We start from the raw sequence: 19,275 nt of genomic DNA, 5'->3' as shown, positions 1-19,275 counted from the left end.
TTTACAATTCTACTCAAGCAGGAGATCAGAAGGGTTACTGGACGCACAGAGAAAAAGTTCTGCAGCAGCAATCGCCTACAAAAGGGTGGAGGGAGGGAAAGAAGGAAGAAGGAGGAGGGAGGAAAAGCTCAACTTAAAAACATACTAATAACTATCTCAAGCATTCACCAAAACATCCCTGCAGGAGATGAGGTAAGCAAAGACCAAGCCATCCCGATTGGTTGCGAAATATAAAATAATCCTGGGAACACTATGATTGAAAGGAAATTTAGTTTTTCTTACCAAAATATTTTCATTTGCTCCCTCCCTTCTCTATCTCTCCACCCCTCGTCTTTCCTCTTTCTTTCCTCTCCTTTTCTCTCCCCTAGCTCATTCTCCAATCGTCACTCTTCACCCCACCCATCCTGTTCTCTTTTTCCCCTCCTCTCTATCTGATTAAATGAGATGGGAGTGTGGGAGTGGTGGTTTTGAAGCTCTCCCTTTAAGAGGCAGCCTGCAGTGACGAATTCTTGAAATTGCCCTTGCAGGATGGCATTCCACTATAAATTCATTGTTCGACCTCCTCTCATCTTCACATTTCTCTCTTCTCTCCTTGCTTGTATCGACCAACTGGGGATAACAACAAAAATGAAAATACAGAGCCACGGGGGATAAAGTGAGGACATCTTGCCATCTCACCAAAAGCGATCTGAGTTTTCCTCAGTCACCTCAGGTTCTCAAGAGATCAAATGGATCCAACAAATTAAAAAGAAAGAACTGCTGGAGCTTAGTTCAGAAAGTGATCATTCTTGTCATCGATGATCCAGATCGGAAAAGAGATAGGGGAAGAGAGAAAAGGCTGAAAAGTTGTCTTTAATCTGAATCTTATTTCTTGCTGTGCAGCTGTTTGCTGTGTATGGCTTTGGGATTTTATGCTTTCTCTACTTTTTTTACTTATGCTGATTCTCCTCTTCCAGCTTTTCCTTAGCCAGAATACAAACTTTTTTTTTTTTTTTTAAGAAACTGGCAAAGAAAAGTTACACATTAGGACCTCAGCTTTGGCCATCCTTACGCTTTGTTGACAGCATTTTCTGATTCCCTCCTTACACTTCATTCAACATTGCAGACAACACATACGCACACATACATATGTATATGTTAAATATACATGTATGTATGTATAGAAAGATGTAGATATAATATATGTGTATAGATGTTTATTTTAATCCATGGTAATTTGCATTACTGCTTATTTTAAAAACCAAAAATCTTCCTCTCCTTCCAATTGTTTTTCTCCCTTCTTCATCAATTCCGACTCACTGAGAGAGCAATATGGTCTTGAAGTTGGTTTCTTTGCTCCTGTTGGCTTTCGAATTGCACTTTGCTTCTGCTGGAGTCCGAGCTCCGCCAGCAACCAAACACAGTCAAATCCATCAACTTTTACCAATTGCAGTAGAGACAGCAGAAGCTCATCTTCACTACCAACAGCAGGAGTTGCCGCAGGAGCAAGAACAGCAAAAGTCCCCTCAGCAGCCCCCCTACATTCCCCCTATTAACCGCAAGACTAGAGGTCTAGTGCAAAACATTGACCAACTTTACTCTGGAGGAGGTAAAGTGGGATACCTCTTATATGTAGAGGGCAAAAAATTTCTCTTAGATTTGGAGCAAGATGGACCAGTGGGCTTCCCGGAGTTTTTGCATCCTGATTCTGACCAAAGCAGTCATCAGGGAACATTGCCTCCATCTCAGCGCTACCAGGATCATTGCTTCTACCGAGGCACTGTGGACGGGAGTTCTAGCTCCCTGGCCCTCTTTAACCTCTGTGGGGGGATGAAGGGCTTCTTCGCTGTTAAACATACTCGTTATACCATAAAGCCGTTGTTCTTGGGGAAGAGAGAGGCTGAAGAGGGGAGGCTGTTTGGGGACCGCTCTCTTCGCTTGCTGCACGTTTTCGTCAGAGAACGCTTCAGTTTCAAAACACTGAAGGTTCGCAGCAATTGCGAGACCCCTAGCTCTCCCAGGACAGGACACAGACAACCAGAACCACTCCATACACGGTATAATTTAACATCCCAGATCATGCCTTCTCCGCAGCCCTTTGCAGCATCAGCTTCCGAACCACAGAAGGGTTGGAGACGTCAGCGGCGCTCCATCTCCAGGGCTAGGCAGGTGGAGCTGCTGCTTGTGGCGGATGTATCTATGGCCAAGAAGTATGGCCGGGACTTGCACCATTACCTGTTGACTTTGGCTTCCATCGCTTCCCGGCTTTACAGTCACCCAAGCATTGAGAACCACATCCGCCTAGTGGTGGTGAAGGTAGTGGTGCTGGATGACAAGGAGAAAGGGTTGGAGATAAACAAGAACGCGGCTACTACTCTCAAGAACTTTTGCAAGTGGCAACACCAACACAACCAATTGGGAGATGATCATGAGGAGCATTATGATGCAGCTATTCTCTTCACCCGGGAGGTAAGTTTGAAGTCAAAACAGGTCACCACCAAAGAGATGATTATCTTCTGAGCATCTCTATAGTAATCTATCTGTGGTGTGATTTGCACAATATGCACTTGGGAAAGTTTGGGAAGCTCTAGGGAGGATTAACAGAATCTGTGGTAGCTTACTGACTCCCTCCCTCCCTCCCCATAAAAAAAAAGCCAACTTGTTTTGAGACTTCATGGAATTTAATCTTATTTCATTAATGCATCAGATTTACAGCTGGAAACAAATACTGACCTTGGATTAGGTACTAGATCTAGAAAATTTTGACTTTAAATAGCTCAGAAGGTGGGATTTACACTGGTAAAGATAATTTCCACATGCAAGAGTTCCCGGTACCAATGAGATCGCTCATCTAATTAGTCTGCTGCAATCATTAACTTGTGATCTCTTTCACACACTTTCTGGCCTGGGACCATCTGAAGAAATCTCAGGTATTCTAACATTTAGGGATAGATAGAGCTAATTGCTAATATAAATAATAGCTAGATCTATTAGAGGCTGTATGCTATGTATATGTAAATAGTTTGAATGGAAAGATAAAAATATTTTAATCTTAAAATCTTTCTGCCAAGAAACCGAGGGCAACTACTTGCTCATGTGATTGCATTAGCTCCATAATTTACATTTCTTAAGCTCTTTCATTTCTCTCCACTCTTTTGCTTAACATCTGTCTATCAATTAACATCTTATTATTTACTTATGTAAATAAGTATCAAGAAAGGAAGCTGACCTCAAGAAGCTCCCATTCTCATGAAGGAGAGTACCAGAAAATGACAAAGTGCTTACAGATATAAGCACAATAGATAGATATAATAAGCACATTCCATAGAGGAAAAGGATCTAGTAGTTAGGAGGAGGAAGGACTCAAAAAGGAAATCTAAGAGACAGAGAAGTGAGAATGGAGAGCATTCCCAGATCAAGGAATACCTTTTGCTTTTTTGGAGAGGGAGCAGATTATAATTTGTAGAACTCTGTCTTCAGGTTTTAAAGACCTAGATTTCAAGGCCTAACTGAACAAATATTTGGCTATGACTCTGGGAAAGTTATTTAATCTTTCTGTATCCTAGGCAGTTCCCTATAAATTGCATGAATTACTGCTCCAAATTAGTAAAAGTATCCTTACTCTGAGTTCCCTACACTGAGGAAATATAACAAGTCTGGACTCAAAATAAAACAAAACAAACAAAACTGTTTTCTTCCCTGCTATCCTTTTTATACCTAATGGTGAAGAAGTTTCAGTCCAGTGCTGGCAGTCCAGAGACTTGGTTTTTGATTCAGATCATGAATCTAATGAGCATACATCTAACAACTTTGGACCTTGCTTTTCTTATGTGTGGAATGATGGAATTGGTCTAGAGGAACTAAATTCCTATTCAAATATTACCTTATATGATTCTATAGTGACATGTGTCCAGTTCTATATAAATAGTTATGTATTTATATAAATACTCTTAAACATACTGGAGAATCCAACATATGGTACCATTTATGCAGCTGTTGTCTCAGCTAAATATTTCCCGATAATAAGCCCTTCTCTTATTCAGTTAATATTTGTTTAATAAGAAAGACAAATAAATATGGGAGAATTGAGATGATTAAAGAGTCATTTAATAGATATTAAAAATCAGTGAAGAAATAAATATTCTGGATATTCTAGTATTGTTTAAAAAACAATTTAATCATATATTTATGTAATTTATGTTTGACCTCCTTTTAAAAAATACAGCTTATTTATATGGTTTTGGATGTAGTAAGAGAGTGCTTTAGAAATTCCAATGCTGAATGGAATTAAACTATATATCCCATTTCGTTTCAGAGTATCTTCTGTATTGAAGAATTATTTAACAAAAGTGTGTGAAGAAATGTTCTTGATAAGAGAACTTTCTAGTGTCAATGTGGTGTAGTAATTGGAACGCTGGACTTGGAGTTAGAAAAACTTGTATTCAAATCCTCCTTCAGATGCTTCTTCGTTCAGTGACTAAGCAAGCCTTAATTTCCAGAAATTTTTCTCATTTCTAAAATGATGAAGGTGGTCTTAGAATTTGGATTCTTTCTTTCTTCACTAGCTGTTTTACTTTAATTATGCTACTTCATATCTCTGAGCCTAGATTTCCTCATCTTTGAATAAGATATTTGGACTAATTCTTTAAAACCATCTTGTTTTCATAGTCCTTTGATTCTACAGTAAGAAAATGGGCTTTGGTTTTATTGGGTTAGAGTGAAAACAGCATATAAACATATAAATGATATCAGAACTCTTCACTGGGAGAAAAACAATACAAAACTTTTTAATTAATTCACAATTTGCTAGAGATTCAGGTTTTACACATATAAATTGATATTATTGATATTTGACCTCAGATGCGAAATGAGAATTGACTTAGAAACCCATTCCCTAAATGTCTGAGGAAAATGTCTGAAATGAGTTTTTGTTTGTTATTATTTAAAAAATAAAAAATAACATGTAAGGCACAGAAAAGAGAAAACTGAGTCATTTAGGAGGAAACTAAATGAAGTATTTCAGGACATTCAGAAGCAGATAACTATTGCTCCCACATTCTCACTCTTCTTGTCTTTATTTCTCTTGTCTTTTCCATTCTTTCTCCTTATTCAGAAGACATTTCTGGTTTGAAAAGAAAGGGCTGATAAATTTGGAGTGAGGGATCACTGGTTATTCAAGGGCTAAGCATAAATTCAAATTAAATGTAAACAAAGAGACAGGTGTTAAAGACAGCAATTTAGATGAGGATGGAAAACATATTTCTTTGTACATAATGAAAAATCTTTCCTTTAGTGAGACAATGCTCTGGAATTTCATCTTGAAGGATATTAGTTTATGTAACCCTGCCATAGTAGTTCTATGGCTATCTTTTTGAAATAAAATACTTTGTCTTTTTCTAACATGGGTTTCAAGTTTAGGGAGGATTTTTTCACTCTTCTGGCATTTTTAAAAACAGTTTATGACTTCTCATGACTTCTTTCTTTGCTATGTTTTAAGAAGCTGCACTAACGCTATCTAAGTCAGTTCTGTTGCTAAACGACTAAAGGCAATTGATTTTTATTTTGGGTTTCCTTTTGATTCTCAAATTCAAATGTAACTTCCTTATTAATATTTTTAAGAAAAAATTATTTAGGCTTTGAAATTTTTGTTTGTTCTTTTAAAAACTATCATTATGCTAACTGAAAATGAGTAGACTGATACACATTTTTGACTCCTTTTGACTTTAATTGACTTTATATGCTGTTTTATTTTATTTTTTGAAACAGTGAACGAACATTTTAAAAGATGAAAGCATGAAAATATAATAATTTTTTAGGATTCTTGACATTTTCAATTTGACTTTAATAATCATTGAAACAATATACTGTATTTATCCACAAGAGAAAATTTATATCAGTCCTTACTAAGCAAAAGCATACTTTTAGGAGGAAATTGGTTTTCTGGAATTTATTTACTATGTAATATGGCAAAAAAATTCAAAAACCACATGTACTTATTTGAAAACCACATTCAAACTACTGATGAGTTCAGTTTGTATATGGTTTAATTTTAGTTAAGAATTGAGAAAAATACCCACAGCATTACTAAAGCTTCATTTAGTTGGGGGAGGGGTGAGAGAGTGTAAAGTGTAAGAAGATTGGCAAGCTGTGTGTGCGGGGAGCAAGTTATAAGCGACTTTTAATGTCAAAGGATTTTGTACTCTGGAAATGATAGGAAGTCACTGTGGTTTATGGGGAGGGTTAACATGGTAAGACTTACTTCAGGAAAGTCACTTTGTCAGCTCAATGGAGGATGGGCTGTTGTGTGGAGAGACTTGTGATAGACTATTGTGACCAGCAAACTATTGTAGCTGTCCAAGTGTAAGTTGCTGAAAGCTTACACCCGGATGGTGATTGTATCAGAAGGGGAAAAGAGGGTGCATTAGAGAGATGTTGCAAAGGGAAAATCAATAGATCTTTGTGACAAATTAGATGGGAGCTGTCAGAGGAATCCAGGATGACATCTAGATTGAGAGCCTGGATACTGGAAGGATGGTGGTTAGCAGTTAGGGGAAAGTTTGGAAGTGGGGAGGGTTTGGAAGAAGGAAAATGAGTTCAGTTTTGGAAATAGTGAGCTGAAGGTGTTTACTTGACATCTAGATGGAAATGTATAGTAGATAGTTGAAGCTGCAAGTTTGACAAAGAAGTTCAGACTGTATGATCAGATTTTAAAATCATCAGAGTGAAGATATTATTTGAATCTTTAGGAACTAATGAAATCACCAGGAAGAGAAGTCTAGGACAGAGCTCTAAGGGACATGCATTGGTTAGCAGGCATGACATGGATGAAGATTCAGCAAAAAGTCTTGAGAAGGAGTAATATTAGTAAGAAGAACCAAGAGAGAGTAATGTACCAAAAATCTAGAAAGAAGAGAGTATCAAGAAGAAGAAATTGATTGAGAATGCTAAAGGCTGCAGAGAAATCAAGGAGGATTAGGACTGAGAAAAGGCCACTGGATTTGGAAATCAGATCATTAGAGAGAGTGATTTCCATTAAATGACAAGATTGGAATTATAGAGATGAGGAAAATGAGAGGAAAATAAATGAAAGTATGTTCTATAGTTGATCTTCTCAAAGAATTAAGTCACAAAATGAAGAAGAAATATGGAATGATAGCAGAAATAGAATGATCATATGAGGGACCTGGTTTTTTGTTGTTTATTTTTTGAAGATGGGAAAGACATGGATATATTTATAGTTAGTTAGGAAGCAGTCAGCAGAGACTGATTATAAGTGAGAGAATGGGGATACTAGAGTGGATGATCTGTGGGAAGGGACGGGATGGGATGGTATCATTTATGGATGTAGAAGGTTTGCCTTTTCAAGGAGAAGGACCATTTCTTCATATGAGATAGAGGGGAAGGAGAAAATAGTAGTAGAAAGTCCTGAGCAATATGAAATGAGGAGGGGAGAAAAGAGAGCCCTCAATGAATGAAATCAAAATTTTAAAAAGTAGGATATAAGGTAAATGTCTTATTTAAAGGGGGAAGGGGAGAGAGCAATGGGATGTTTGAAAAAGGTTGTTTAGCAATTAAATACATAGTTTGATGGGTTGTAAATACTGCTTGAATTTTATAATTTCAGATTTCTTCTAAATGATTGTTTTTCCAGCATGAAACAAAATTTGATATTATATTTTCTATTGCTTGTTTATTTGCTGGAATGACTATGGATTTTCTGTCATTATGTTAAATAAGAATGAAGATTAGCAATTAATCTATTAAACTAGCACATTTTACTACTCTGAATGTATTAGTACTTCTGTTAAAGTACTAAGTATTTACATTAAAATACATACCATTTTCTGAAATAAAAATATTTTCTTTCTCAAATAGTATGTTTTGCCAAAATACATACCACTTTTGCCCTAAAATAACAGAAACATGATTTCTTTAAAATCAAATTTTGCCTTGTAGAATCATTTCTTTGTTCTTGGTTTCCACTCCCATAGTATGTCATCCATTGTTCTTTAGAAGCAAAATATCTATCTATTCTATTTACAAAACAAAAAATTATTTGTCTTTTCTCACCCTACAAATTCTAATGGATACTTTTATCAAAAGCTATTTGTATACTATAGATATTGTAAACCAAGCCTCTTAAGTAAGAGGTTAAGTAGGATAAAAAATTAGTTCACATTCATTAATTATCATTCACTAAGTTTTTGTGTTCAAAGCTCACCTGGGTCTAAAGTGAACCTTATCATGTGGTTACAGCCTCCATTTTGATCCCAAATTCAAAAAAACACACGCAAAAAATTTGTAAACATATTAACTAATCTTAATTGAGAGTTTAAGACTGAACTGTTAACATTTTATGAAACAATATAATTCCCCAAAGAAAAGAATTTTTAATATACATTTTTGTTTCATTCCACTATTAAATTTTCCTAACAGTTACATTTTTTCTTCATCCAATTTTCTTCTCCATAGTATTTTATAATTTCAATGTGGTTTTCTTTATCCATATTTTTAAGATAACTATTAATTTTACCTAAATTTTTTCTGATGAATTCTTTTGTTGTACTACTGGTCTAAAAATTCAGATGGTAGCTCCAGTATTATTATTAGCAAATAGAATAAATATTGTGATCTTTTTATGATATTTAACACTATGCTATATAATTTTAATTGGATTAAACTACATCCATTAGAATCAGAATTTGAGGACTAATTTTTTTAAAAGTATTTAAGCTTTATTCAGGAGTCCAGATCTGTTATTTCATTAATATTCCAAAAGTTTCCACATGGAACCCTTCCATTGATGCAGATTGTTTGCTTGTTTGTAAACCTAGAACTTTAAAGAGCTATTTGAAGCACTGAGAGGTTAAGTAATGTGCCTATAATCACACAAATGGTATATTAAAAATCAAGATTTGAATACAGGTCTCCTGACTCTATCCACTATCCTCTTATGTAAATCTTATAATAAACAATACACCACACTAAAAAGTCAGTCTTACAACAAAAATCCCGGTCAAGTAGGAAGTTTATGGAGAATGTTGTATAAGGATTAGAAAAATCCATCTCTATCCCTAATAATGCTATGAAGATGAACCAGAGAAAAATTGGTTTGTGAGCACAAATCATAGCAGGTCTCCAACTCAGTTTGTAGATAGGATATGTGTCAGGAATAAAATGTCAGCACATCTTCTGTATTAGTGGTTATTGTCAGTAATAGTCACTTAAGACTTGCCTAGGGTCACACAGCTAGGAAGTATTAAGTGTCTGAGGTCAGATTTGAACTCAGCTCCTCCGGACTTCAGGGCTAGAGCTCTATTCACTGTCAGTGATATTATTAATGAAATATAACATGACAGAAAGGATAACAAACTGGACAGGGAATTTAAAAATTCCAATACTTGGTTTTGGACCTGTGGGAAAAAATCATTTAAACTCTCAGAGTTTCCAGGAAACTCTTTAACACAAGCCTACAATTCTATATATTTCTAAATTGTTTTTGAATAGCTAACATTTTATTTTTATGAAACTTTGCAAGTTATACTTTAAAAAAGATAAAAGTAAGAAGGAAAATAGAATAACCATATGATTTTTAATTTTGTCAATTTGACTTTAACACTGAACTATATATTCATCTGCATGTAGAAATATTTTATACTATAAGTTTATCCTTTGACTATAAATTGAAAAACAATTGTGCATCTTCATTGATGGAGGGAGTCTTGTCATCTGCATTTCCCTATACTGATGAAACCTCAGATACATGAGTAATGATAACAATAATTATATAATACATTTATTTGGCACATTAAAGCTTATAAAACATTTCTTTAAATATCGTTATTAGATAGGTAGATCTGATGATATCTTTGTCATTTCTAAAGGGGTTGTACTATATAATTCTGGTCTAAATGAACTTTATATTGAATAGGGCCTTCATAAAATTGGAATTCTTCCTACACACATGGTTTGGTTTCAACATGTTATAAAACAAGGATGATCACCAGTTAAAACACTGGTAATTTGTAATGTTGTGACTAATTGCTTATAAGTTGTTTAAATTATTAAGAATATTTTGGTAACTTTAAAATTGATTTATTTTTATTGTTATAACTTTAATACAAGAATTGCTGACCTTAACTAGTTATCCTTCATCACCAACATGTAAGATTAAATTATTTTGTAGGGTAATGTCAAACATTCTAAAATAATGAGCTGTTATTAAATTTTAGGAAGTGCTGCAGAACAATTATATCTTCATGATTGATTGCTTAGTGATTTTAGTGTAAGGAAATGATCCTTCATTTATTTGGGCCAAGTACTTAACATTCCAGAGAAACAATTGCTAAGTTGTCTAACTTTGAGTATTGATATGGCAATTTACATGTGATGAGCTGTAGAACTTTGAAGTGAATGGAACATGCAGTTTTCATAAATGATTTGTGTATGAAATATTAGAGAACTTTTAGATTAATAACTGGGGAAATATGGACATAAATATTTCTATGATTATGGGACAAATGTATTTTATCTGATTAAAAACAGACTCTAAGAATTTAGTTATTAAGCTAAAGTGAAGTTGCAGAGAAGATCCAGCTGCAGATTGCTGGAAGTAAAAGGACAGATTTAAGAACTTTGTGGTAAATGAGAATGTAACTTTTTCTCTGGCCTGTCATTTGTTGGGCAGTTTGGTCAGTGAGAGGCTAGAGGGTTTCCTACTTCAACGTGAAGAAAGAATAGAGAAAAATGTTCTTTGCTCTCTATTTGACTTGTTGCTGAGAAGACAAAGATGGAGAAGAGAACAAGAACAACTCACAAGGGACCCAGAGAGAGTAATAGCTACATGGCTACCCCTACTGGAAATCCCTTTGACATCTTTCTGTATTGGGTGTAAGTCAGGTGAGTGAATAACCCACAAGAGAGAAGCCAAGAAGAGAGTGAATCTGGAAATATTTGGAGGGAAAGTCTATACTATGTCCAATATATAAATATGTATAAATATACATGTATATTTATACATACCTATATATATATATATACATATATATATATATACATATATATATATATATATATATATATATATATATATATATATATGTATATATATATATATGTCAAAACCACAAAAAAGTTAAAACTGTAGGGAATCTTAGGCATAATGTAATCTAGTATTCTTATTTTATATATGAAAAAAGTAAAATTAAGAAAGGTAAAATGTCTTGTTTAAGGTCACACACCCAATTAGTGGCAGAATCGACCAGAACATAGGCTTTCTGATTTCCAAACTAGTGCATTCTATGTCCACTATACAAAATTGCCTCATTATTATTTCAGAATACCATATTAATCCAATTCAGTTCAACCAACATTTATTAAGCAACTACTGTGGATAAAGCACTGGACTCAGTATTGAGAGAATACAAAGGTAAGAAAGCAGAATTCCTGCCTTCAAATAGCTTATAATTTTGTCAAGGAGAAAGAGAATATAACTTTGAATTCCAAAAACATGTCTGAGGACTTCAAAAAGTTTGCAGATTTGAAGTTGTTCTGGGCTAGATTTGACTCAGACCAGACTCCTAGTCTTTTACGTTATTATTAAGTGCCTATTATGTTTCAGGTATAGTATTATGAGTTCTCCATAAATGGCAATTGTTTGCTTTTATTTTAAAATTTCCCAGGTTTTAAATTTTTAGAAGGAGGCTCCCTCTTAGTGTGAATAGTTTCCATTATTTACAATATTTTCCATATTGACATCAGTTTAATAAAAGCATATGGTAATATTTAACCAACGTTACATTTATAATGTAATTCCTGAATATTCTACAAATCACTAAAATACTACTGTATAATTTAGTATCTTAGTTTTTAGTACTGGAAAGGATCTTAAATGCCACCTAATTCAATTCCCATTTTTATCCCTTTAAGAAACTGAGAAAAAGGAGTTAATCACTTGACCAAAGGCAACCCTGTATGAGAATCAAGTAATCTTCTGATTTCAAAGCCAATTCTGTTTCTACTACCACTTTAAAATGGTAGAACTATTAAAAAGAGATTCTCCTCAAAATAAAATATGGCAATTAAAATAGATTATTTAAAAATCATCACATTAATATGATTGTGATTTAGAACTTTATATATGTACAAACTGAGTTTTGGATGCTACTGCTAATTTCTAACATTTCCTTTCCTTTAAGATTCATATTTTGGTAGTTTTACTTCTGTTTTCCCTCCCTCCATTTGGAGACAAGATTTTTCTAACTGATGTTTTGACTGAATGAAAGAGCATATTGTTTATTTACAAACATCACCCAATTAATGGTTCTTTATGAAATTGCAACTTCATTTAGACCAGAATGTATTATATAATGGTCATTCATTGAACTGTTTATTGGTGCACATATAGAATAAATAAGGTAGGATTTTTTCCTAACCTCCTAGAATATTTACATTCTAAGATATATTGTAGTTTGTACCTGTAGTGATAAATTAAAATAAAATTGATTAGATTGAATACAAAGTTGAATGTAGGGGCCATTCCAAAATGATATCTATTTTGGATTTTAATGAAAGCATGCACTATGTCTTTACTGATGTTATTATTGTAAAATAGAAAGTACAACTTAAGGTATTTCCTTATTTATTTATTTTGATTAATTAATTTTATTTTTTCCAGTTACATGTGAAAACACTTTTTTGGTTATACATGTACATTCATTTTTTTTCCTTTTTCATATGAATCATGTTGAGAGAAAAAAATAAGAACAGGGAAAACTATGAGAAAAAAATGAAAATAATGGCATTTTCCATCCAAAGTTTATTGGGTTGTCTTGAATCACTGACCCATGGAGAAGAACCAAGTCTATCATAGTTGATAATCACACAATTCTACTTTTGGTGTGTACAATGTTTTCTTGGTTCTGCTTGTTTCACTAAGTATCAGTTCATATAAATCTTTCCAGAGCTTTCTAAACTCATCCTGTTCATCATTTTACTAGAACAATAATATTCCATTATTTTCATATATCATAACTCATTTAGCTTTTAATGGGCATTTACTCATTTTCCAATTCTTAATATAATTTTTTAAATATAATTGAGGCTCATTATATAACTTCTGTGCTTCAGTAGCCCAGAATAGTTTTGAAATCATGATAGTCCTAGACTATCCTTGGAAAACTGCCATGAAGGAACAGGTGACATTTACATTTTTCCATTTATGCTGTTTGGGAGACCAAGTAACTATACATAGTGGCTTTTTCTGCATGTAAATTGATTTTAATGATTACTTTTTTTTCTTCCCTTCAGGATTTATGTGGACATCATTCATGTGATACTCTTGGAATGGCAGATGTTGGAACCATATGCTCTCCTGAACGCAGCTGTGCAGTGATTGAGGATGATGGCCTCCATGCAGCTTTTACAGTTGCTCATGAAATTGGTATGCATTGCCTTTTAAGATCATTTGCCAAATCAAACACTTGCAACAGCTGCATTAGAAACCAAAAACACTTTATAATTAATTCCAGATTTTCCCTGGTTCAGTTATCCACTTGCAGATTATAGCTATGTGTATGTGTTATCTTTCTGATAAGGGAGCAGAAGAGAGGGGAAGGCAGACAGTAGATGTTTATTTTTTTTAAAATATCATTTTAATTAAGTAGTCAAAGGGAGAAGTCAATTGTTCTAATTTTTATAGCATCAAAATGTACTACTTCAGATGAAATTTAGAAGTTTACTATAATATATTCCCATGTATATATTTTGTTAATGATTTCATCAAAACTCATATTGAACCACTCCTTCATATAATTAGAAATGGCAGCAAAACCTTTGTCATAGATAATGACCAATAATCATATTGCTGAAGTTAAAAACTTGTCATGCCTTGTTTCTTTATAAGTGAGTGAAATTAAATAATTTAAACAAAATTTTGATTTCAAATATTGCTCACTTGATTATTTGCTATTATGTAGAAATAACTTTCAAAAAATCTATGACAAGAATATTTTTTTTACTGAAGGTACAATGCATAAGTCAATAAAATAAACCTCCATTCATTAATACTACAACCAATAAATTGGTTTTCATAAGCTACTAATGATAATGAATATTTGAGTTTAGCTGATGACTGGAATACTGAAGCTTCAGACACTTTGTCTTTTTCTATGTCATGAGGGGAAAATTATTAATGTTGTTTGTGTTTTCCTTTTTTTTTCTTTTTTTCACTGTATATATCAAAATTTTAAAATGAAAAGTTAATCATAAAATCCCAGACTTAGAAATGAAATTAGTGACTGGTTATAAATTCTTTTCTTATTTATAGTCTCAAAAATATAATATTCTGGGTTCCCCTTATTAATGATGAATTTTTTTCTGTTTAGATTGTTTATACAATTATAACATGTCATGGTGTGTGGTTTAAGGACTGCAAAAACCCATTCTTTGTCAATTTGCTATCCTGTTTTTCCAACAGCTTTTATTGAAAAGTTACTTCCCAAAGATTTTTTGTTCTTGAGTTTATAAAATGTTAGACATACATCATTTACACTTTTCCTAATAGATCTTGTTTATCTAATCTCTTCCATTGACTAACTTTTCTATTTCTTTTTTAAAAAATTAAATTAATTTAGTATTCCCAGTTATATTTTAAATAATTTTTAACATTCATTTTCAAAATTTTGAGTTCTAAATTCTCTCCTTTCCTTCTTCCCCACCAAATATTTTCATAATGGTAATGTGAAAGAAAACATAGAGAAAAAAATTATCAAAAAAAATTCTTTTGAAGGATGTTTTAATCCATATTCAGATACCATCAGTTTTTTCTTTGGGAATGGATAGCATTGTTCATGCTAAGTCCTTTAGATTGTTTCAGATCATTGTATTGATGAGAATAGCTAAGTCATGTACAGTTGATCATTTTACAATATTGCTGTAACTTTGTACACAGTATATTTCACTTTACTTCAGCTCATGTTAAGTCTTTTCCAGGTTTTTCTGAGAGTATATTGCACATCATTTTTTATCTCATAACAATATTCCATCATAATCACATACCATAATTTATCCAGCTCTTCTGCAGTTGATGAGTATCTCCTCGATTTCTAATTCTTTGCTCCCAGAAAAAAGATGCCGTAAATCTTTTTGTACACATAGGTCCTTTTTCTGTTTTAAAATGTCTTTTGTGATACAGACTTAGTAATAGTATTACTACCACCAAAAACATATGCATGGTTTTGTAGTACTTTGGGCATAGTTCTAAATTGCTCTAAAATTGCATCAATTGTATCAATTCACAACTCCACCAATAGTGCATTAATGTTTCATTTTCCCCATATCCCCTCCATCATTTGTTACTTTTCTGTCCTATCAGCTAATCTAATAAGTATAAAGTAGTATCTCAGAATTGTTTTAATTTTCATTTCTTCAATTAACAGTGATTTAAGGCATTTTTAAAAATATGGCTATAGATAGCTTTAATTACTTCATCTGAAAACTTCATATCTTTTGATCATTTATCAAGTGGAGAATGACTCATTTTTGTAAATCTAACTCAGTTCTCTATATACATGGGAAATGAGGTATTTACCAAAAAAACCAGCAGTAAATGAGATCTTTATCAGAGAAACTCAATTTTTTCCCACAGTTACTATATTTCCCTCTATCATATTCCTTTTCCACCTCATTGATTATAGTCTTTCTCTCCTTTTACACTGTCCCTCTTCAAAAGTATTTTGCTTCTGAGCATCTCCTCCCCAATTCTGTCTTCTCTTCTATCACCTCCCCTTCTCTTTTCCCTTTATCCTCTTATTTTCCTATAGAACAAGACAGATTTCTATACCCAGTTAACTGTGTAAGTTATTCTATCTTTGGACCAATTCCTTTGAGAGTAAGTTTTACTAACTCACCCTTACCTTCCTCTTTTCCCCTCCTCTGTAAAAGCCTTTTCATAATTCATACCATTCTACTTCTTCCTTTCCATTTCTGCAAGTTTATTTCTCTCTCACCCCTTACTTTTTATTATTTTAGATATTTCCCCTTCATAATCAACTCATACCTATGCGCTCTGCCTATATGTACTTCTAATTATCCTAATAATGAGAAAATTCTTAATGAGTTACAAGAATCATCCTCCTATATAGGAATGCAAAAGTTTAACCTTATTAAATCTCTTTAGTTCCCTTTTCCTGTTTACTTTTTTATGCTTCTCTTGAGTCTTATATTTGAAAGTCATTTTTTTTTAAATTCAGCTTTGGTCTTTTCATCAAGAATGCTTAAAAGTCCTTTGTTTCATTGAATTTCCACTTTTTTTCTTTGAAGGATTGTATTCATTTTTCCTGAGTAAGTTATTTTTGGTTGTAATCCTTGCTCCTTGGTACTCCAGAATATTATATTCCAAGTCTTTTTATCTTGTAATGTAGAAGCTGTTAACTCTTGTTTTATTCTGACTGTTGCTCCATGATACTTGAATGATTTCTTTTTGACTGCTTGCAATATTTTCTCCTTGAACTGGAAGTTCTGAAATTTGACTATAATATTCCTAGGAGTTTTTATTTGGGATTTATTTCAGCAGCTGATGGGTGGATTCTTTCAATTTCTATTTTACCTGCTGGTTCTAGAATATAAGGCAGTTTTCCTTGATAATTTCTTGAAAGATGATGTCTAAATTATTTTTTTTTAATCATGGCTTTCAGGTAGTCCAATAATTTTAAAATTAGCTTTCCTAGATCTATTTTCCCAGGTCAGTTATTTTTTCTTTCTTTTTTTTTCAGTTGTTTTTTCAATGAAATATTTCATGTTGTTTTCTTTTTTTGTTTGTTTTATTGTTTCTTGATTTCTCATAAAGTCATTAGCTTTCCTTTGCTCAATTCTAATTTTTAAGAAATTATTTTCTTCAGTGTGCTTTTTGTATCTCCTTTTCCATTTGGCCAATTCTATTTTTTAAAGTGTTTTTTTTTTCTTCAGTGAATTTTAGGGCCTCTTTTTAAATTTGATCACTTCTGCTTTTTAAGGTATTCTTCTCCTCATTGGCTTTTTATACCTCCTTTATCATTTGGCTTAGTCAGTGTATTAAGTTGTTATTTTCTTCAGTATTTTTAATTTTTCTATTTCTTAGCTGGTACCAGGAAATGACAAATAATCTTGCAATTAGCAAACCATCACCTGTTAAAAGATGAAATTTATTGTATTTTGTAAGTATAAAGAAGTGTAATGACATTAGTGGAATCATTGCAGTTCAGAGTAAATGTGTCAAATTTCACCCATTCTTCCACTAGTACTTAGCAAAGCTATAGAATAAATTTGTCTGATGATGGTGAAAGGAGCATAGGCATGATACAAAGAGAAACAAAATTATTCATTCTAACCCAAATATGACTTGAGTATAGAGGAGTTTCCACTCAGTTTGTTTTTTAAGAAAAGATAGATGTTGGAACAGCTAGATGGCACCGTGGATAGAGCACCAACCCTCAAGTCAGGAGAATCTGAGTTCAAATATTTCCTAGTTGTGTGACCCTGGGCAAGTCACTTAATCCCAATTACCTCAGCAAAAAAAAAAAAAAAAAAAGATAAAAGAAAAGATAGATGTTACTTTTTGCTGTGTTTATTAGGTATATATGGTTGTGATTCTAATTCACAAAATAATAGCAGCTTTTGTGTGTGTGTGTATATATATATATACACAGTGTATATGTGTGTATGTGTATGTGTATATATATATATATACACATATAACATAAATGTATGTATACCATTAAATATGTATATGCCATTAAATTATTTATGTATATGTATATATAAATATAAAATGCTCATTTGACCCACAAAATTCTGTAATATAAGTACTATTTAGTACCCCCATTTTACAGAAGAAGAAACTGAGACTGAGAAAGGTTAAGTGACTTGCTTAGGGCCATATGCTATAGCAGTATTCAAATTCAAGTCTTCCTGACCTCAAGTCTGGGGTTTTATTCACTGTACCATGTAGCTGCCTGATAAGACCTAAAATAGCCTGAGGTATGGATTGGCTTCAAATAATGGAAACATCATTTTGCCCTGCTTGTCAGGGAAAAGCAGCCTAGTCTTAGTGGCTTAGTGACTTCCAGTTAGGATGTGACTGAGAGCATGAATTGTCTGGAAAGGATAGTGCTCTTTCCCATTTAGGATGTATACCCCTGTATATAATGGATATTGTGAGGCAGGAAAAATGTTACTTGATATTTGTTTGGTTCTTCTACTTATGTAATTAAATTTTGCTTTAAATTCATGAATAATCTGATTTTATCTGTTGAAACAGAACGTTATATGAATTTGAATAGGTTCTAACCTAAAGAGTATTGGAATCATAGTGCAGTGTTTTGTTTTGTTTTGTTTTATTTGTGGAGAAAGAGATCATATTGTGAGGCAATAATATTACACATAATAATCTAATCTGAATCACAATACCCATTACCTCTACTAGCAAAGATAGCTAGATCCTGGGACTCCACTTTTATTGGTATAACTTTTTCTTTTCTTTTCTCTCACAGTCAGGAATGTTGTGGGAATCACCTTCTTTAATATTCTTTTAGAATAAATTATTTTAATCCATCTTACCTTCTCATCGTAATTTCACATGATCTTTTTTTGTCTGTTCTCTTTCTGAGATTCTTCTTTAAATTCCTTCTGTGTTTTAAATGACTAAAAACAGGTATGCAATTATATCTACGGTAGGTATGATATTAAGGCTATAGTAGATTTGTCATTTTCTTGCAACATGAAAATATTAAATAATTTTTAAAATTTCTATTGCATTCAAGTCTAAATCTATGTATTTTATATATAATATTCACAACATGCATGCCAAAGGCCCACTATGAGTCAGGAGAGATTAGTTAACTCCCCAACAACCAAGATGGTATATTTTCTTTAAAGGGCTCTGAGTACTTTATTATCTTAATTGGCACATTGCTAAGTCTTTAAACTATTTAATATGAGATGGATATACTGAATTATCAATTGGCTAATGCTGCTCCATGACTCTGACTGTCATGTCTAGCTTGGCATTGGTCAAAATGGAGGTCAAGAGATAATTGCTTCTCAATACCTTAATTTAGCTTCATATACATAGTCTTTGAACTTTATTGATAGCCCAATTCAAAGCCAAGGACTATAGTTTTATACTGAGTTTTGTTAATAAATCCTTGATTAGAAAATTCATTAGATTTCTGATTACATTCATGCTTCAAATACAAGATTGTTACCAAGTATTTTAGTTATGAGTATATAGAACAAAGGGTTTACTCAGTTCCATAGGGG

General features: G+C 32.9%; 1 protein-coding gene across 1 annotated transcript in view; it reads left to right on the top strand.

Annotated features, from left to right (window-relative positions):
* The first annotated feature begins 295 nt into the window (after positions 1 to 295).
* Positions 296 to 19,275, top strand: part of ADAMTS5 (ADAM metallopeptidase with thrombospondin type 1 motif 5) — an 81,114-nt gene continuing 62,134 nt past the window's right edge. The window contains exons 1-2 of the mRNA XM_051984843.1: positions 296 to 2,448; positions 13,288 to 13,420. Coding sequence (XP_051840803.1) covers positions 1,312 to 2,448; positions 13,288 to 13,420 — 1,270 coding nt within the window. The 5' untranslated portion in view covers positions 296 to 1,311. The remainder of the gene's footprint in view (positions 2,449 to 13,287; positions 13,421 to 19,275) is intronic.

The sequence above is a fragment of the Antechinus flavipes genome, chromosome 3 (genome assembly GCF_016432865.1).
Source record: "Antechinus flavipes isolate AdamAnt ecotype Samford, QLD, Australia chromosome 3, AdamAnt_v2, whole genome shotgun sequence".
NCBI classification, from domain to species: domain Eukaryota; kingdom Metazoa; phylum Chordata; class Mammalia; order Dasyuromorphia; family Dasyuridae; genus Antechinus; species Antechinus flavipes.
Note: the sequence above shows the minus strand (reverse complement) of the source record. Positions and strands in the feature narration are given on the sequence as shown.